General features: G+C 34.0%; 2 protein-coding genes and 1 pseudogene across 2 annotated transcripts; 2 read left to right on the plus strand and 1 right to left on the minus strand.

Annotated features, from left to right (window-relative positions):
- Positions 1-3476: 3476 nt before the first annotated feature.
- On the minus strand, positions 3477-10347 carry LOC127076504 (uncharacterized). The gene is made up of 2 exons (XM_051018175.1): positions 10135-10347; positions 3477-3736 (listed from the first exon to the last, which is right to left on the minus strand). The coding sequence occupies exons 1-2, from the start codon at positions 10212-10214 to the stop codon at positions 3487-3489; spliced, it is 330 nt and encodes a 109-aa protein (XP_050874132.1). The 5' UTR covers positions 10215-10347; the 3' UTR covers positions 3477-3486.
- On the plus strand, positions 5160-7880 carry LOC127076495 (pentatricopeptide repeat-containing protein At4g16390, chloroplastic-like; annotated as a pseudogene).
- Positions 10348-12252: 1905 nt separating the features above from the next.
- Positions 12253-14668, plus strand: LOC127076515 (pentatricopeptide repeat-containing protein At4g16390, chloroplastic). Its single transcript, XM_051018183.1, has one exon. It carries the CDS (start codon positions 12507-12509, stop codon positions 14529-14531), a length of 2025 nt encoding a protein of 674 aa, XP_050874140.1. The 5' UTR covers positions 12253-12506; the 3' UTR covers positions 14532-14668.
- The last annotated feature ends 7987 nt before the right edge of the window (positions 14669-22655 follow it).

The following is a 22655-nucleotide window of genomic DNA, read 5'->3' on the forward strand; positions in this document are numbered from 1 at the left end:
ACAAAAAATCATTACACTACCCAGATTTGAACCCACACCCAGTAAATTAACAAACCAGTGTTTTACCACTAGGGCACAATGCCAATTCATGTACTCAGTTACGTTAATTAAAATATATATTAAAGTGACTTTTAAAATTTAAAAAACGGCTCCAAACTTCATCTTCCTCATTCATCCCGTAGTCCATAGTTTCCACCATTTTCACATATTGTCAAAGCTCTAACTCTCTCAATTCTTAACAAAATCAAAAGTTGTAAAGACCAAAACTGCTTAGAATTTCGCAAGGAATCTAATGGTACTCACCAATTTCATTTATTTTTCATAAATATCCAGAAATCAAACAAAATGCATATGAACCCTAAAATTGAATTTAAAATTAAATTCCAAACATCACCGATTAAGACCAATGATCATAGGGGTTTTGTTCCTGACATCTTGGCAAGTGTAATGGTAACAAGAATGATGCAAAATGGTGCCTTAAATCATGAATTGCAGAAACGAATACATACCTCAAAAATGAAAATCATCCTTTGGAGTAGGGGTGTTCTAGATGTGATTTTATGATTTGAACAACTTCCTTACACCTCTAGGAAGGTGTTTGAATGCCTGGCCTGAGCTGAGAGTGTTTGGTTCTTCGTTTCCAAATCAAGTTGAAAGTTATGAAAATCTGATTTGGAAGATGATGGTAGGGTTGTTACAGAAGTTGTTCAAGTGTTTGGACAACTTCTAATGGATGTTTAGAAATTGTTTGAAGTGTCGGTTTGGAGAAAACACAAGCACAATGGAATTTGGAAGTTTGAGGTTTGGAGAATTTGCTACAATGGAGTTTCACAACCGTTAAGAAATGAGACTTTTTGGACACCAACATGGCTCTTCTCATCTTTGACTTGGTTTTGTTCCCTAGTGAGGAAAACTTTGTTGACCTAACTATTGTAAACATGTTCTTGGAGGTAAAGGTTGAAGACCCTACACCAGCCCTCCTCACTTATGTCTATTATATCATTCATCTACGCCATGAGAAAAATGGGGGTATGAAATGAGACTTTTTAGACACCATCATGGTGAAGGAGAAGAGCGATCCAAAACGCAACGGAATTTAAAATTTCTCCTTTAGTGATCCTTACGAATGGGCATGATCAATGATAGAATCGTTACCTCTTGTGGCGATTGTAACCTTTGATGCAGATCTACGGAGCGATCACGAATGTTGAACGATGACAACACCTCTACTCAGTCCACACGAACGAATTCCTTCAATCTCAGTGCTAGCTGCTACGAATGAAGGCTTTGGGTGAGAGAGAGAGAGAGAGAAACAAAATTGTAACTGCACAAATGCTTCTACACAAGGGTTCTATTTATAGAACCACTTGCATGGGCTGCAAGCTAAAAAGCCCACTCAAGTGTATGTGGCCCATATCTTATAATATGCCAAAATCACTTAAGCGCGTGGTACCTTACCATATTTCGTATTCTACTTAAGTACACCGTACCTTACAATGTTCTACAATTCACTTAAGTGAACCGTACATTACGATATTCCTTAGTTACTCTATCTCTCATCAATCCGTCCTTTTGTGTGTGACCCTGTAGGTTTTCGCGGCATTGACAATTATATTAAATCACATATTTAACATAATAAATAGTGAACGGTATCTAGCAACATATCACTGCTACCCAAGACACGAAAATATCATGTGATCTGATAAATCCTTGTGATAATACTTATGTGTATAATTACCCTTTTACCCTTATGTCTATATTGAACATAAAGCATCGACTGTGTCATCCTTGTCTAGTTCAATATTGGGTCCATAGACATTTATCCTGTTACGCAGGATGGGAAAATTCCATCTAGGTCACTCATGTCCCTTGGCATGCTTCGTGGAGTACCCATCAACTGTCTTTATGGTCATCCAGATACGGACAATGTTTGATCAGCAATAAGGCACTCGACTCTACATCTAGGGTCCATAGTGGTTTCAGGTCGAAGGGTGGTATACACCATTATCACCATGAGAATAACTTATGACACTTTGCATAACATTCTATATAGTATTCTCATAGCGGGCCAATCCAGTATAAATATTACTCTTAATATTCATACCTATGTTTAAGACTTGATAACTCATTATCCATGATCCATGAGACGTGATCATCGGTCTATATACATAATAGTCTTAATGCTTTAATATTATCCCACTTCACAATAAAGCTCGACTATGGATATTTTAAGAATAATGTCCTTATGTTTAATGTGATCTCATGATTAAGTCACACTTGATACATTAAACAGACTATCTATTCTAGGGACTTTATTAGACAAACATAATATAGAAAAAGACTTTTATTATTAATAAATAATTCGATACAAGTACCAAAAGTATTGGCCTCTAGGGCTTACACCAACACATGGCTTTTCTCATCTCTGGCTTGATTTTGTTTCATAGTGAGGAGAACTTTGTTGACCTAACTATTGTAAACATGTTCTTGGCAGTAAAGGTTGAAGACCCTACACCAACCCTCCTCACTTATGTCTATTATACTATTCATCTATGCCATGAGAAAAGTGGGGGTATGATGTTATGCTGCGCACCTTTGCTCTACAAGTGGTTCATTTCCCACGTATTTAAGGACATGTATGTTGTTGAAAATATGAATGGGTACAAATGGTACCAATATTTGGTCTCACTAACCGAGAAGTTTATCCTATGGTATCCTCAGATCCTCAACCGAGAGGATATGATCATCCGTTGTGGGGACTTTCCAAATGTACCTCTCATAGGCTCAAAGGGTTGTATAAGTTACAACCTAACCTTATCCATGAGACAACTCGGCTTTCCCTTGACATATAAACCTAGCGACATATTGTCGGAAGGCTTTGTTCTGCATGATCTAACTGTTGAAAGCCCAACTCTTTTTAGGGCTATCCATATTTGGGAAAGAATTAATCAAGGAAAAAATGACCTAAAAAGGCAAAGGAATGAGGCCACAAAACCCCACACTCAGTGGATAAATGAGGGGGTCCGAGAAGTAAATCTACCTTTTATCCCCGATCATCCAGTTCCACCAAGGTCACCCGAACCAATCCTTGTCTCAGTAAAAGAGGTTGGCGAGCTTAAGACAATCATTTCTCGAGTAAAGAAAGAAAATGAGGAACTACAACACAATATCAACCAAGTCACTCCATAAATGAATGTCTTTAGGTACAACCTTGAGCAAAAGGTAAAACAACTTGAAGAAAGCTAAGAGGCAGCCCGAGTAGAAGTAGTCAACCTTGAGCAGAAGGTAAAATAAATTGAAGATAAATACATCGACGTTAGACAATCTATGAGTATAATTATCATAAAATAGATGTTTAAAAGCATAACTAAATATTTGTTCTACCCCTCATTCCCAAACTTGAGCAATAACATGGTTTTCATATTGAGGGAGTAGTGACATGTCATCTAAGCTTCTAAGAAAACTCTAAGGTGTGGCACCAACAGGTCAAGTGGGAGGATGTGTAACATGAGTATGTAAGGAAATATCAAGAGCTTGTATAACAACATCAGGAGCATGTACGACAACAACATGTGCATCATTAAGATTTGGAGATTCGTGACCACGAAACGATGATCCCTCAGTAGTACCAGATGATTGTCCAACCACACATGAAGATTTAGCTTTCTTTCCACACACTGAAGCATGTTGAGATAATCGATCATATATATACCTCGACTGTTCGTCAACCATTTTTCTATAATCATACAAGACAAGGTAATTAACATAAGTAAATAAAACATTGTATACATCTTCATCTTAGTCCAAATTTTGATATTCGTAAGGGTATACAGACTTTGATATTTGTATAGTTCGCACCAGAGTTTATAGCAGGTAGAACTCTAACCCCCAATTTTACCAAACTCAAATCAAAACAAACTAGGACGATTTTGCATGCATCATAAAAAGAGTATAATATATACATCTAAAATCTTGGAAGTATTTGCATGCATCATAATCACAAGAAGTAAGGTGAGGATGTGAAGTAGTTAAACTTACCAAATATTTTTCAAATGTGAGAAATGAATGATCATAATTGATTAAGTAACTTAGTCTGTATAAGAAAGTAGAAATTGATAGATTTTTGGCTAGTAATGTCCTTCTTGACTATATTAAGTATTTTTTGTTATTTTGATTTCAATTTTTTTTTGAATATGATGGGAAAAACGTTTTGCCTTATTTTCAAGGGTGAGTCCAGATATTGATATTCATATAGGGTATTTGGAGAAAAATAATCAAACATGCCTATCCGAAGAACAATAAATGAAAGGCAAGAAAGAGACAAAGTGCAAAGAATCAGAGGAATATGAGGAGTATCAAGAGTATCCTAAACCCGATAAAATAGTCTAAATAAAGAATAAGATATACTAACAACTATAAAATCCACCACACCAACCACTAACCAGCACACAAACCCTCCAAAAGCAAGACACTCGAAAAGGGGAAGATCTAAGCATGACAACATCGAAGAATCAAACTGAGAAAAAACAAATAAACCACCAAAAAATCAAAGATGCAACTGGCCAAACAACACCCACTCAATTTAGAAGAGAAAGGTCAAAACCTGACAAACAAGTGTAGACCCACTTCTAAGACAAGAAAATAATTATGGTTATCCAATGATTAATCGACAAATTTTACATATTTGAGATAATTCAAACCACTCTATACCAAATCAAAGACATAACTAAAACCACATTTTTACCTCTATGCTAGATCAAAGACATAACTAAAACCACCTTCTTACCTCTACCTAGCCCCAAAAAATACTTCAAATGTCTAAAACCGACTGTATGATAGACATTGACCTAACCATCCATTTAAAAACCCTATGCTAAATAATAAACGTCAAGTTGCAACACACAAACATTGTATGCATTTTCAGGTGAATTTTTCTGTTGTAACGTGTGATTCGTCCAAGTTTTAATCTCAAGATAATATGAGAAAGATATTTTCAAAAATTTATAAGACTTAAGAGAAATAATAAGAGTGTAACGAACAATCCCTATCTTTTTTACTCATATGTACATTTTTATACCACCAAGACCCATACGAAAGCATAAATATCAACCCTTTAACTAATCTAACGGCTGACAAAATATTAACAAAAACTATGCAAAGAGACACGTTCACCGTTTGTGTTTTCTCGGACTCGTTTTTGTTCTCATGGCTTCTCGTCTTTACTCTTCACTCTCTAATATTCCTTTTTTTCTCTCAATTTCTACCTCTTCACCTACTTCTTCTTGCAATCGCAATTTCAAATTCAAACCTTTTTCCCACCTCAACCAAGCACCTTTGCACCACCGAGTTACAAATTCTTCATCTTCACCCAAAATCAAAATTTGGGTCAATCCTAATAGCGCCAATTCTAAACATTTCCAAAAATATAGGACTAGTTTTCTCCTTCAACTCGCCGCGTCTTTGGACTCGTGTGATCCCACTCAGCAACAAGTCTATGCAATTCTCAACCGTTTAGGACACGATGCCGTGGCAGAACAAGACGCCGTGTTCATTCTTGATAAGATGATCAACCCCAAAACTGCACCCGTTGTTTTTAGATGCCTTAGGGACAAATTTCAATATAATGAAGTGGCTCTGTACAATGTCACCCTCAAAGTCTTTGGGAAATGCAACGATTTTGAAGGAGCACAGAAGGTGTTTGATGAAATGCTTCAAAGAGGGGTCAAGCCTGATAACATTACGTTTACGACTATGATTAACTGTTCTAGGATGTCTGCTATGCCGGATAAGGCTGTGGAGTGGTTTGAGAAGATGCCGGGTTTTGGGTGTGAACCTGACGCCCTCACGTGCTCCGCTATGGTGTGTGCGTACGCACAAACTAATCATGTTGATTTCGCTCTACGACTGTATGATTTTGCAAAAATAGAGAAATGGCCTATTGATGCAGTGACATTCTCAGCCTTGATTAAAATGTTTGACTTGTCTGGAAACTATGATGGGTGCTTGAATATACACTTGGAAATGAAGAGTCTTGGTGTGAAGCCTAACGTGGAAACGTATAACAGTTTGTTGGTTGCCATGTTGAGAGGTAAGAGGTATTGGCAAGCCAAGACTATACATCAAGAGATGATAAGTAATGAAGTTTTGCCGGATTTTACAACTTATTCAACTCTTTTGCAAGTCTATACCAGTGCACAATATGATCGAGATGCTCTTCGTGTTTATAAAGAGATGAAAGGGAAAGGAATGGATGTGACTAAAGATCTCTATAATGTGCTTTTAGCTATGTGTGCTAAAGTTGGCTCTAATGATGAAGCTCTAGAGATATTTGAAGACATGAAAAGTTCTGGGACTTGCCATCCTGACAGTTGGACTTTTTCAGCCTTGAGTAATGTATATTCCAACAGTGGGAAAGTTTCCGAGTTGGAAGGGGTGTTGGATGAAATGATCAAATCTGGTTTCGAACCTGATATTTTTGTTATGGGATCGCTTGTCAAGTGCTATGGAAAAGCTAAGCAAATTGATGATGTTGTGAATGTATTTGATCGATTCTTGAATCTGGGCATCATTCCAGATGATGGCTTATGCGGTTGTCTGCTGAATGTTATGACACAAGCACCGAAGGAAGAGCTTGGTAAACTAATAAATTGCGTTGAGAAGGCTAATACAAAACTCGGGTATGTGGTAAGATATTTGGTGGAAGGGCAAGATAGTGATGGGGATTTCAGAAAGGATGCATCAGAACTTTTAAATTCAATTGACTCTAAAGCAAAGAGACCTATATGTAATTGTCTGATTGATCTTTGTGTCAATCTGAATCTACCCGACAGAGCGGATACCCTTCTTAGCACAGGGTTGAGGGATGGAATATATAGTAGTATGCAATCAAGATCTCAAACAAAGTGGTCTTTGCACCTGAAGAACCTCTCAATTGGAGCTGCTATGACTGCATTTCATGCTTGGATAAATGACTTATCTAAGGCTTTGGAATCGGGTGAGAAGTTTCCACCACTACTTGGAATTAATACAGGGCGAGGAAAACTTAAGAATTCAGGCAAGGGTATAGCTAGTGTAATTGAGTCACATTTGAAGGAACTCAATATTCCGTTCCGTGGAGATCCAAAGGAAGCTGGCTGGTTTTTGGTTACAAAGGAAGCAGCCGAATCATGGCTAGAGTCCAGGGGTTCAACCTAATCCATCGCTGCTTTGGATTCTATGGTTTTAAATGCTCCATCAATGGCCCTTCCATATTGAAAATATTATAGGGAATGATGTGCAATGTTACTTTCATGCATTTTCAAGTTGAGTTCTGACTCCAATTCTACTCCAGCTATCTTGGCATTTTGGTAGGAAAAAGAATAAGGATAATAGGGTGGGACAGACAGCGGAAGATGCAATTTTCTGAAATTTGAAAAGCAGCCCACATGTAGATATCTTACAAATTCTGAATCTTCTCAAAGTCCTCTTCCTTCCTCCAATGAAGCATACATTCATGTAATTTTTATTCATTTATAAGTCTTTGATACTTATAGTTTCTTGCAGCAGAATTGAACTTACTTGGTAGTCATTGTAAGTTTTCATGGTTGAAAGAGCAACAGGTGTTATATCAAAATGTCATCCAAAGTTATTGATCCAGAGTGAGGCAATATGAATAATCATTCATGAGTATGCACTATCCCCAAGTTCCATACAAAACCATTCACATAAAGAAAACGCTAAAACAGTTCCATACTTGTAAATTGGAAGAATGCAATTGAGAAGAGTTCATGGTGAAACGTAGTAAGTACTGAACATGATGAGTTTTATCATATTCTTTCATTTTCTTTTGTTGTATCTTAAGTTATTTCATCCTGAAAGTTCACTAAAATCAAATTGCCTAACTTCTGGTTGTATCTACCACATAAAGCTATTTTGATTTGTATCTACCACATAAACCTATTTTGATTTGCAAGTTTAATGTTGAGCAAGAAAACAAATGGACAAATGTTAATAAGAGCTTGGATGATAGTATTCTTTTTCACTGTTATTGATTAGATGAAATGATAGGTTCAACCTCATCGTAGTCACGACAATACCAAACAATATGATCGGTATCCAAAGACATCAGCCTCTGAGACCATTTTAATGCCCCAATATTGTAAGCAAAAGGTCATTTTCTCGACAAGTGAGTCAGAACCTACTTGTAAAGCAAATGAATACAACAACTCTTTTTTGATGTCTCCAATGGAAAGAAAAGAATACACCAGCTAAGAGAATGGACACTGGATTTTCTGGAGACGAAAGTAACTTTATCAATGAATCCTTCAATGTTCAGAAAGAGTACCAAACCATAAATAAGGAGAGCAAACATAGAATAAAAGGCGTCCCAACTTCCACTATTGACAAACAAGGTGGCCTTCTCGAAAAGGAACTTCTAAGGAAAATCTCTGACCTTATCCTTAACGCAAAGATTAGACTTAATCACATGCTTCTTAAGATGAAGAGCTTGAGCAATCACAACAACTTTGGAAAAACCATCAATACTCATATAGGGAATCTGATCTCTGACTGAAATGCGGATGATGTGAGCAAACTCCTATAGACTAGGAGCCTTTCTTTTTCCCTTTATCTTTCTTTTTCCCTTTATCATTCACAAGATAGTAACACCCATTCGAACAAAAAATAATCAAAATGGTTTCCGTTGAGTACAATGAATGTGAGGGGTGCCAATACATTTTCCTTGCATAATCGATTTCCTTATCCTGTTTCTCTTTCCTTTGGGTTTTATCAATATTTTCTCTTTCCTTTGAAAAAACTAAAATTCGGTGACGACTCTGTTGAATCTTCGAGCATGCGATGCGCTCAGGTATTTTTTACGGTGCGACATCACCTAACGGTAAGCTATGTGTTTTCACACATTGATCCATATATAAGATGGTCCTTAGCCAAGGGCCTCCAAATTAAGGGGTCTCATTTTGTTTTAAATATATATATATATATATATATATATATATATATATATATATATATATATATATATATATATATATATATATATATATATATATATATATATAATAATCTGTTAAATAAATTATAAAATGGAAAATAATTATGAATTTGTCATTGATCAAGTGTAGGAGATTTATTTTTAAACATGGTGGTAGAAGTTGTTGTGCATTCAATCCTCCTTAGTATACTTTTTTAGGTGTGGTCATTGGAAGACTCTTGCTTATGTAAGGATCTCTTGTCTAAAACTTCTACCATAACTAATTTATAATCTTAATTTGATAATTTTCACTTATAAAAAATTTTATATCAAAGTTGATCCTAATACTATATATATACTATTTATTTAGATTTGTGAAAAGATTTTTGCTGTATTCAAATTAATGTAGCTTATCCTAATACTGTTTATATTATTTATTTTATTTTTTTTTAAATTGTATTTTTTATTAAGGGTTCATTTTTATTATTTACCCTGGACTTTTAAAAAGTCAAGACCGACCATGATTTCACGTATGATTTCATATACATAGACAAAATGCTTAATGTATAAGCAACTTGCAAACCACGTTATGCATAAACTACATGTATTCACACATGTTTATTGATATATTATAAGGCATATTTTATAAATTGCAACATTAATCCTTACAATTATGATTATTCATGCATCTTCTAACCAGCTAGGTTTCTTCAACACAACAAATATTGTTCTCGGTCCTTAGTCATCCGACTAAGTTTTTTCATCAATCATAATCTTTTTCATCGTAAGATATTCAAAATCCTTACTAAAAATATCTTTGGTATAGTTTTCAGAAAACTAAGAATCACTCAAATCAAAGTTATATATAAAAAATTATGACCTAAACACTACAAATATATTTAATTTTTTACACTTGAAACATATCAAAATACTCCAATTCAACACAAAACTTTCTCAAATGATTATAAATATACCAATCACCTATATTGCAACTAAAAACTCATATAAAACATGAAAGTTCCAGTAATTCATGGTCACCAATCCCATGGTTCATTTCTATGCAGAATCACACAACCTAATTTCATCTTTCTTGTCTAATTTGATAACATGCAACTCAAAATTCGTCTTCCTTACCTATCTAAGATCATAGCTCATAGGAAACTCACCTAAATAATTGAAGGTGATCACATATGATGATGAAGATGACACTTGTTCCTTTTTCTTGCCTATTCAACTCCATCTTCATTCTTCATCTACTCTTAAAGCTACTCATTTTACCAATTGTTGGTTTGATGATGAAGTTCTTCCACTAGTAATGATTGCTTAATTTTATGAGTAAAGGAGGAATGATGGTTAAAGAAAGGAAAACTGAATTAGATATTGATATTGTAGGAGAGTGACTTACCTTATATGAGTAGCTCTCAAACCATGTGATTCCTTCCACGCAGAAAGAAAGAATTTTGAATTCCTTCTAAGAAGTTCACCATTCATAAATAATCATCATTTAAAAATAAATAAATAGGATGTTACATGTTTGACTTCAATATTTAATATCCGTATATAAATTATCAATTAAATAGCCTTAACGAATTATGCTAGATATACTAGAAGTAGTATTAACATTAAATATAATCCTTAACCAAAACACATTCACTTCTAGTTATATGATCTAATATTGTTCCTCATTCATAAACAAAAAATACATTTATGAATTTAGTCGTTTATTTCACCACTTAGTATTAAATTAATCGTTATCTTATTTAAATTCAATCAAATGAATTTTTACATGAATAAACAATATCAAATTCATCAATTTAATATATATCTTTGATCATTTACTTTCAAATTAATTATCATATTTACTTAAATTATATCAAATAATGTTAGAGAAGTTTGAAGGATTTATTTAAATTATATAAAAAATAACCTATTTTTTCAAATAAATACAAAAAGTAAACCATTTTTCGACCTATTTCACAAAATAACCTATTTTTAAATAAAAAAAATATTTTAATATAAATGAGGCGTCAATGTAATTGACGCTTGTGTACAACACATGAAATGAGATGTCAATCCAACTGCTGTCTCCTCATATGTGTTGTACACAAATGCCAATTGGATTCGTTTGTTTTGATGTTTGAAAGTGAGTTATTTTGGAAAATAAATGAAAAAGTGAGTTATTTTGAATATTTATTTTAAAAAATAAGTTATTTGAATAAAAAATTCAAATTTTCAAGATTTTTTTTTTCAAATTTAAGGAACAAAGTCCATAAGTGTCGATGAACTAAATGTTTGAAGTCCAAGAGAACTTGATGTCACGTATCCACAAAAAATTTTAGCGTGTATTTAGATGAAGCATTCAAATGAGAAAAAATAAATTTTTGAGAAAATTTAAAATTACTTGTCCAAAATCTGTTATTTGAATAAAAAATATGAAAAATTATTAAAATAATGTAAATTTATAAAGTATTTTATTTAAATTAAATTAAAAAAATTTCAAATGACATAAAAAAATAAAATTAAAATCGCTCATTCACTATTTATAATACGAATATTAAATTATTTATTTCTTTATTTTTTAAAATTTGTAAGATGATCCTCATATTTTATAAAAATTTAAAATTCATCTTAAAATTTAAAAATTATAAGTAAGTCCCTAATAATTTACAAATGTGTTTCTTCAAATTTTTAAAATAAATTGATCCTTATTTTTTATATTTTAAACTTGACTCAAAATTTTTAAAATGTATGAAAATAAACCTAAATTTTTTAAAATTTGTGAAAATAATTCCAAAAATTTAATCATGAATCATTTTAATACTCAATCCAACAAATAACAAATTTAAAAATAAAAAAATTTCAATTGAATTATTTAAATTATTTAAAATTTTAAATTCCTTAAAAATTATCAATTATCCCATCCAAATAAGCTCTAAAATAATAGAAGTATGAGACATTTGTCTTATAAATCTAACAATTCTTCCATATAAAACTCTAACATTTTCACAATTAAAGTCCAACAAATAAGTTAGAAAGGTATCAAAAATCTAAATGCATTCATCAATCAATATAGTTTTTAAATATGAACCCTAATTGTCAAATACTCTTTATCTAATTTAAATCGGTAATTGAAAATTAAAATTAAAATTATTAGTGAATTGTAAATCAAAATTAAAAAAAGATATCAATAGAATTATTGACGTGTTTTAGTCTTTGAATAGTTTTTTTTTTCATCACCACTATTCCATTTATTAGACTAATTACTAATGTTCAAGAACTAATTCTAACATCAAATAGCTTCAACTTTCTCCCAATTACAATTATGTCGATTAAATTGTAGTCCTCCTTGCCAAACCAACGTAGGAACAAAGATTGGTTAGTGTTTGAGTAGTTTAGAGAAGGAATGATTTCATGGTTTACTCAAACAAGTTTTTACACCACTAACTAACACACAATGTTATCCAAATTTGACCATCGAAGACTCAAACTCAAGTGAATTTTGACCCTTCAATTTTCCACCATCTTCTTCTCTGCCAAAATGGCTCATGCTTACCCTCTCTGTTCTTCCCCTTCTTCTACTCGCATTTCATTCCCTTATTCCTTCACCAATCCCAAATTCCCCAACCGCAAATTCAAAACCTTTTTCTCTTTCCAACCTCCCAATTCTCTTGAAGATGCTAAACACAATCACCCTCATGCTAATTCTTCAACTTTATCCAAATCTAAAATCTGGGTCAATCCCAAAATCCTCAGATCCAATCGAGTTTGGAGCAAATCCCAGAACGCCATGTCATCTCTCGCCAAACTCCAGTCGTCTAATCTTAATGAGCAACAAGTTTCTGAAATTCTCCAGGGTTTGGGAGACAGTGTTACAGAAAGTAATGCAAAGCACATTCTCCGTAACATAGCAAACCCTGATATTGCAATGCTTGCTCTTAATTACTTCCACAAGAAGATTAAACGGGAAAGACTTGTTGTTCTTTACAATGTGTTGTTTAAGCTTTTTAAAGAAATTAAGGATTTTGAACAAGCAGAGAAGGTGTTTGAGGAAATGCTTCAGAGAGGAGTCAAGCCTGATGTTGTTACGTTTTCCACTTTGATTAGATGTGCTTCTGTTTGTTCTTTGCCACAGAAATCCGTGGAGTTGTTTGAGAGGATGCCTTCTTTCGGTTGTGAGCCGGATCATCATGTGTACTCGTCTATGATTTATGCTTATGCTCGCACGGGGAATGTTGATATGGCTTTGAAATTATATGAGGATGCGAAAAATGAGAAATGGCCTCTTAAGACAGTTGTATTCTCTACTTTGATTAAGATGCATGGTTTGTTGGGAAACTATGATCAGTGTTTCAGCGTTTATATTGATATGAAGGCTCTTGGTGTTAAGCCGAATATGACGATGTATAACACTTTGCTATATGCAATGGCGAGAGGTAAGAGGGCAAGGGGTGCTAAGCTTGTATACGAAGAGATGAAAAATAATGGATTTTCGCCACTTTGGGCAACCTATTCAGCTGTCTTGGAAGCTTATTCGAGAGCACGGTTAAGTAAAGAAGCTTTGAGTGTGTATAAGGAAATGAAGGAAAAGGGGATGACTATGAATAATGTTCTTTACGGCATGCTTCTTGACATGTGTGCCGATGTTGGCTGTGTAGATGAAGCTATTGAAATATTTGAAGATATGAAGCAATCTGAGGCTTGCGAGCCCGACGTTGTCTCATACTCATCCTTGATTAACATGTATTCATGCCTAGGGAAAGTTTCGGAGGCAGAAGCCATGTTTAATGAAATGATAAGCCATGGATTGGAGCCTAACATTAAGGTTCTCACAATGTTTGTTCATTGCTACGGAAAGGCCAAACGAACCGATGATGTTGTGAATATATTTAATCGATTCTGGAAAACTGGCATCACTCCTGACGACCGGTTGTGGGATTGTCTTTTGAATGTGATGACCGAACTTCCAAAAGAAGAGCTCAGTAAGATGACAAACTGCATCGAGAAAGCTAACCCAAAGCTTGGTTATATTGTGACATGTTTGACGGAAGGGAGCGAGGATGATGGATATTTTATAAGGGAAGCATCAAAATTTTTAAGTTCAGCTGATGGTGATGTAAAGAAGTCCTTATGCAACAGTCTACTCGATCTTTGTTTCAACCTTGGTGTGCAAGACAGAGCTCGTGACCTTCTTGACTTGGGATTGAGGCTTAACATATATAGCGATATACAATCGAGATCTGAAACTCAGTGGTGTTTGCACCTAAAAAGACTCTCGATTGGAGCTGCTATGACTGCGTTTCATGTTTGGGTTGAAGACTTGTCTAAGGCTTTTGAATCAGGCGAGGAGCTTCCACAATTACTTGGAATTTCTACTGTCCCTTGGAGATACGGGCTATCAGAGAAAGAGAAAGTCTTGGCTACTGTATTTGAATCATATCTGAAGGAACTTAGTGCTCCTTTCCATAAGACTACTAAAATGGCTGACTGGTTTTGTACTGCAAGAGATGCAAAGTCATGGCTGCAATCCAGAGGTTCAACTCAAATTGCCGATCTTTTCTATTGATAGAGTTGTTATAAGTTAATCATTTTCCATAAAGTTTCTATCCATTTTTCTTTATCTCAAAAGGGGATTTTGGCATTAGATTCAAAAGATAATATTTGTATTATTTTGAATTGTGAATGAAAATGATTTTGGCATTAGATTCAAAAGATAATATTTGTATTATTTTGGATTTCTGGATTTGTGAATGAAAATCTGATACTACATAAACATTTGTGTAACTGACAATAAACTCCATACTTTTTTTCACAATCAATAAACTCCATACTTTTTTTCACAATCAATAAACTCCATACTTAGGCAAGTGAAGACAAAGAAATAATATTAGAAGGTGGGTTATGGATGATATTTGAGAATTTGTCTGCACTTATTTAGTTTGACTGGGATCCCTCCATTTTTTCTAATACTAAAAATATTCCTCTCATTTATTTTATTAACAATTTCACCCGAAAAAATATAATCTGGCATGTTAATAAAAAATCTAGTATGTAATTAAAAAATAAAAAAAACTTGATGTGTTTTTACCGTTTTTTCAAAAAAATGATACATGACAAAATTTATCGATGTTTTTCAAAAACTTCAGATATCATTGGATTTTTTCCTTAATCCTGAAAAATCTGGTAGTGTTAATTTCACGGTCTTGTTGTAAATTCCATAGATTATCGAATTTTTCCATAACTTAAAAAATTCATTAGTGTTAATTTTCAACAATTGAGATTTTACCGGCATTTTTGTAGGGTTGTGATTGGACCGACAATTTTGTGTGTCTCAATATTGGTATCTCACATTTGCGTACGTCAACGACGTGAACTCCTGTTGATTTTAGACTCACAAAGGACACCCCTCTTGATGTTTTGAAATTCAAACAGGATAATCTCTTGCACCATATCAACATCTGAAAGGTGGTTAAGATCGAGTATCGTTCACTATCGATCGATATTGAAGAAAAGATTAGGTTCAATAAGTTTGAACCAAAAACAGATGAAGATTTAAAAGTCATGTGAAACATTTATCATCGATATGAAGTAAAGGGTTTGATCGAGGTGGATATGACCATTGCGAGATATGTGAAGACAAGTTTCTCAAATGATTGTTTTGATGAAGACAAACTACAAGAATGTGCTTATGTAAAAAAGAATGGATCAAGACTCATTTCAAGAGCTAGTGCAATAAAGTCCAATTTTCAAGTTTCAAAGATTAAGCTTTGGATGCTCTTAAGGATTACATTTTAAGGTATAAGTCTACAACCTCTCTATGTTAAATATAAATGCTCAAAAATTCATACAAAATCTTATCATACTGCATTACTATTTTTCTCTTGCATCAACTTGGTCAAACCTCAATTTTCTAAAGTATTTTTTCTGTCAATAGCAGTGGTAACCGATTATCACAATTCTTGTAACGGTTACATGTGTTCAACGCTAACTTCTTTGACATTTTTCAGTTGGTGTAACCGGTTACCATATTTCCTGTAATTGGTTCCATGCGTTCAAATTTCAAAAATTTTAAACACCACTTCAGGTGTAACCGGTTACACCATTTATGGTAACCGATTACCACTGAAGCAGTGACAGTGTTTCAGTTGTTTGTTGAGGCAAACGAATTTTTGAAATGTCTTTTGAACCATGACATCTATTCATGCATTTGTACTCATTTGGAGAGGTGTTAAGGCATTATATAAACCATACTTTTTAGATTTTGAAAGACACCTCTTTCATTTACAATTCAAAACTTATTTCCTCTCATTTTCAAAACCAAGTGTTCTTAAACAAATTTTTTGTTGAAACTTCTGCACTTAACTTTCATTCCAATTTTATATAGTTTCAACCACATACACCATTGAGCACTTGTGTTACATATTGAGAATTATTTACTTGAAGGAGAAGATCAGTCCAAGTGATTGATACATTGTATACAACTTCAAAAGTTCTTGTAAAAATTCCTTACTGTCCAGGATTGTTGGAAGTAAGAGAGTGATTAAGGGAGGATTGTTCTCTTAAGTTACTTTGTGTAAATCATAAGGAGACTGTCCTTATTTATTTGTTTAGGATCTTGTATATGGAGGCTAGGATTTATTGTACAAAGTCCAAACAAGATACTAAAATTTCTTACTGCATAAGGGGACTGAAGTACCCTTGGATTGTGAGGGGAACCAGGATAAATCAATGTGTTTTTTATTTTTCTGCACTTTACTGTACTCATCACTTAACATTCAACCATAAAAATAATCACATCTAAGTCTAAAACCGGAAAAATTTTAAAGTACCTAATTCACCGCCTCCCCTATTATGTGCATTCCATACTTACAAGACATGTCGACGATATTATCAAGATGTTGAAATGTCTTGAATCATCTAGTATTGTTTAAGTTTTGCTTATGTTATTTTTTTGTTAAGTTATGTTATGTTCAACAATGTTCGTGTTAAACTAAGTTATTTTCTTATGTTAATAATATATAGATAATTTATTATAAAGTCAAAATAATAAACAAATAATAAAATTTACACAGATCCATCACGAGTAATGTGTGTTATCTGCGATGCCAAATTATAATCATTTTCATATGGGTTTACCAAACTCACGTAGTTATTTGAAAGAAGTGTTATCATCTGCAATCGATGTTGGTCATCCATACCAGGTGGAGGCGGTGGCACGTTATCTAAAGGTCTTCCAACATGGGAAGGTCCAACATCATCCGCAGGCTGAACATGTGAGATGATGTAAGGATGTGATATTGTAAAGTACTACTCTAAGTAACCATGCAAACACTACCTAGGGAACTGCACCACCACTATATTATCTCTAATAGAAACGCTACTGCTGACAATGTAAGACATAAATCATATAATAATTCCTCCGATGTCATTGCAGGGATTGGTCGAGGGATGCCCTAAACATACCTAAACTGATGCATACCCAAATTGATACATCTTAGGTAAATATCTAGTTATTGGTCACTCCAATCACATATAATATGAAAATAAGACAATGTCATCAGAGTCCTGATGCACTTTATGGTCTACGTAGGGTGTCCACCCTACGGTCAACGCATCGATCCTCCGTCTGTCTTTATGAAGACCTGTTGGATGTGAACGTTTGACCCTCCATCTGGTGGCCCGTGGAAAGTCATCAATGATAGGACCACTAATACGCCTATCACAAATGGACGAAAAATGCTCGTATATCTAACACTGCATAAGATGAAGAAATTACATATACAAAATGTCTTTGATAAATAATAACTAAATAAACAAAACATAGTAAATATTTTTTCTTGCAATAAACTCATATAAACCATCAGCTTGAGCCGCCACCTCTGTGTCAGCTTGAGCCGCCACCTCCGTGTCAGTCTCTATATCCTCATGAGTTTATGTCAACAACAACATCATCGACCTCTGCATCAAGATCTCTGCCACGTCCAACTCTACCTCTTCTCTGCCGGAAAGTACGGGGGCGCACGAGACTACTCAATCCTTCTCCTGTAAGAATCAGTGGAGACTACTCTACCCACCCAAATATGTGACCGCTCTCCATCATTTCCGCTTACACAGGAGCTCTCTACAACTACTCTCTCTAATCAGTCAGTCAATCTAGAAGCAATCTGTAACACCCTTCTAAAATACCCCAAAATATTTAATTAAAATAGCAATATATCAATCAGAGTAATTATGCAATTAAGGGTGTCACACAATCACTTCACACCATGTTCCAAAATATCCTGTCATGCTCATTTATTTAATCAAAATAAAACATTTGCATAATACGCAGCGGATACAACTAGCAACATTCAAACCATGTAGTACATTACATGTAAAGTTGTTCAACAACCAAAAGAAAACATAGTAAAACATCCCATCCCGATGTTACATCTACCAGAGCATGACCCACTAAGGAGACTATACTAGACTCCAAGCACTAGCTCCTACTCAATCACTGCTCGTTACCTGAAAATAGTTGTAAGGGTGAGTTCCTCAATCGATATAACAAGCATTATAAAATATCATGTCATGTTAAGTAATTTAACACATTAATCACCCTAGTCACATCACACATTCGGTAACGACACATCAATTCAAATATCATACTCAATACAATACAACTCATGCTCATACTCAATATCAACACAAACACACGTATAATATTGGAATACATCCATTCATATTATACGCCATACACATATTATGCAATGAGACTCCATGCATGCGGTACCGACTATTTGTGAACATATAGTTCACCTCACCGTCCAAATCCAGGCACGGCTACCAAGCCCACTAGTCCCACTCATTTGAGACCTAGTGACTCACTCACTAATTCCTCACCATGGGAATTAGCTACCACCCCAAGGGCCATGCTATGCACGCTAATTCACCTAGCATGCAAACATCAACAACAGTCCAAAATGACTAACTCACTAATTCCTCACCATGGGAATTAGCTACCACCATAAAGGCCACAATATGCATGCTAATCACCTAGCAATGCTAAATCATCAACCACAATTCAAGAATAGACATATGCTCACACTCTAAGCCATAAAACAGTCTATTCACAAATGCACACATAACTGATACATTCACAAGATCATGCATACCATCACACATCATCAGTATTTTATCACATAAGCATATCAGATCATGCCACAGAACAACCACAGTATTAGCACACTCTACTAATACCTATACTACTCAAAACAACGGGAAATGATCCCTAATATATCATACATCAGCTAAATCACATTACCCAGCTGAACAACCAAAAACTGCACAACAACAGCACAGAAAAATCACAATCCTGCCCATACGCGTAATGCCTAGTCCCATACGCGTATGGCCCATTTCTCAGCCAAATCCCATACGCGTAACACCATCTCATACGCGTATGCTACGCGTATCACTTCCCCATACGCGTACCAACAGAGACCAAACCACGTTCAAAACATCATCTTCCTCATCCATACGCGTATTGCCTAGTGCCATACGCGTACCAGGCCATCTCATACGCGTACTGCCTAGTGCCATACGCGTATGACCAGAAACCAGACTTCCAGATCTGCTATGGCTTTCTCTGCTACGAGATCTATCCAATCCAACCTTCTACAGTCCAATTTTACACATTATTCGTTCATATCCTCTAACACAATTCATACCCTATTCGATTTCACAAAATCTAACATTATTACATCTAATTCCTACGAATTTCCTCCAATTAAACCCATATTTCGTTCATCCAATATTTTCACAAATTTCAGCATGCATCATTCTAATCAGAGGTAAATCAATGGTTTATCACTACCCATTACATATTATCCCATAATACCCATTAAACGATGATAAACCCCCCTTACCTGAGTTAATCCGGCAAATCCTGCAGCTTCGAGCTCTTCCTCTCTCCAACCCTTGCTCTCTGGTTCTCTTTTGCCCTTTTTCCACTTTTCTGCCCCTTTTTCCTTTTCACGTGAAAAATAAACCTTTTTACTAAATGGGACCTTTTCTAATTCCAACTTTTATTCCAATAAAATAATAACCCAATAATAATAATTCCAATAATATTCCAATTATTTAATTAAATTAATAAATATATTATTAACTTAAATTAAATAATTATCTTATTTTATCGGGGTGTTACACAATCCCGTCGTCTCTTTCTCTAGTCCTCACTACACACAATATATATATATATATATATATATATATATATATATATATATATATATATATATATATATATATATATATATATATATATATATATATATATATATATATATATATATATAAACTACCTGATTTTTTAAAAATCCGTAAATTAACATGATTTTATCGATATTTTTTTTGAAAAATACAATAATCATCATGCTCTTTTCCCGGCATTTTTGAAATTGTCGGTACATATGTATGCATTTTTACCAACATTTCAAAAATACCAATAAAAATGCATGCTGGTTAAACCTAAAATTTGATAAATATCATAACTTTCCTAAAATTTCCAAAAAATGACCAATGAAATGTGAAATTTATTTTTTAGATAGAAAAGTATTATGGTAAAAGCACATGTATAATGGGTTCCACGTAAAAATAAAAGTGCGACAAGACAAATTCTCATGATATTTGATCATTATCTCACATTGCCCAACTGGATTCCATACTTCGACCTAGAAAATTGCATCATTGATAATATGATGGTTTTAATTCATATGACTAACTTAAGAATGAAATATTATGATAAAAGTGTAGTCATTGCTCTTCCACCAGCCACTTGAAAATCAATTAAAGTTGATGTCAAAACTATGGAGGCTTCTTGTGAAAAATATGTCAAAGTTTCTATTGAGTTAAACCTAAACAAGCTTGTTGATTTGCTGGCCACATGAAACTTTACAGAAAAATATAAAAGCTTATATTTATCATGAAAAAGTAATGGATTATACGGTCACATGACTCAAAATTGTTTCAAGAAGGTGCATGATCCTGGTGTGGCGGAGCAAACATTACAACCATCATCAATGGCTGAATATTAAAACATAACAGGTGTGACAACTTCTAGCGATAATTTAGGGAACAAAAATAATTCTCATAAGTATGAGGGACTGTTTAATTGTTTCTAAAGGAAAAAAAAATGCAAATTCTAACAACAAATTTGGAAACAATGTTAAAGGAGAAGAAATAACGGGATCCTTCACGATTATAGGAAATAGGGTAACAATTTAATCTCGATAGTAAAGACATGAAAAAAGAACCTCTTTGAAATTTTCCAACAAGACAACTTCTTTTCATGAGAGATGGATAAAATCTCTATTAAAATTTAAAGTAAATGGGTTAGATACAATTTAAAAAAATGCACGGGTTGTGATTGGTAGGTGATAAAAAAAAACTAGCAAATATACTAGTATGTATCAAATAAATAAAATAAAATTTGAATTTTAAGAAGGTAATCGAGTGTGAGATAAAGTAAATAGGGGGGTTGTTTTAAAATTGTTTGTTTGATCCAAAAATAAAGAAAAATTGAATTTGGAAAATATACAATGATAAAGGCGATTAAGTCTTTTAATTAGAATCCCCTTCTTCCATTCTATTGATGAAATGCACATTAATAGACACCAGAGACATAAGAGTTACACCACATATTAACTCTACCACTACACCCAATATCTTGGTGTGTAGCTATTAGTCTGGGATTTTTAACTAAGTGAAAAGTCAACGAATTGATGGTCATAACTATGTTGACATTACTAAGTGTCTAAAGCTTAAGCGAAAAAGCTTTGACATATCGATTATGTCAACCTGTTGGTATGATTGAACTGTAAGTTGAGATGAGGTCGATAATGGTTTGGAGGAGTCTCAGAAACAAATCCACAAGATTAGGACCACTCTCTCTTCCAAACATGTTTAGAATCTTGAAAGATCACATAACAACCCTTCAACACGACATCAAAGTCGACACTTTTTAGTGTTAAGGACTTAGAATGTTTTCAAGTCCAAAAAATATGTGATGTTGAGATGTCTCATTCTTCGGTGAGAGCAGTTAAAACATTCAGAAACGGTTATTGACGCAGTTTTTACCATATTTTATGTGGTTTTCAGCCGTTTCTCTTTGAAGACACGTGGAAGCAAGTTAGAGAAAAGTAACCCCACATAATAGGACACGCGTCAGACATGTAACCAACAATCGGTGTCGACGATTATTTTAAAACTAGTATATAATGCAGGATTATACATTGTAATCGAGGTTGCAAAATTCTCATTCATTCTCTATAGAACTAGAGTACCCAAGTCATCTCACAAATAGTTTGTGAGAAATGTGAGTCAGCGTCCACTCTTTAAATTTGCTGCAAATCTTTTGTATTTCAAGCATTTACAATTAACGTCATTTACTTTGTTTATTGCTTTTTATCTTTATCCAAAATTTATTGCCTGCATTCGGTTGGTTTATTACCCAAGCGCTTTAAATCCAAATCCACACTTTTCATTGTATATTTTATTTACACAAATTGTCTTTGAGATTTTTCGAGTTAATCTTTTAAGTGAACTAAACTCGTGATTATTTACTAAAAACACCAATAAACAAATTGGCACACCCGATGAGAACCTTTTGTGTAAAAAAAATTAATTTTTGCAGAAAAGTTATGTTCTC

This window comes from Lathyrus oleraceus, chromosome 1 (genome assembly GCF_024323335.1).
Source record: "Lathyrus oleraceus cultivar Zhongwan6 chromosome 1, CAAS_Psat_ZW6_1.0, whole genome shotgun sequence".
Classification (NCBI taxonomy): Eukaryota; Viridiplantae; Streptophyta; class Magnoliopsida; order Fabales; family Fabaceae; genus Lathyrus; species Lathyrus oleraceus.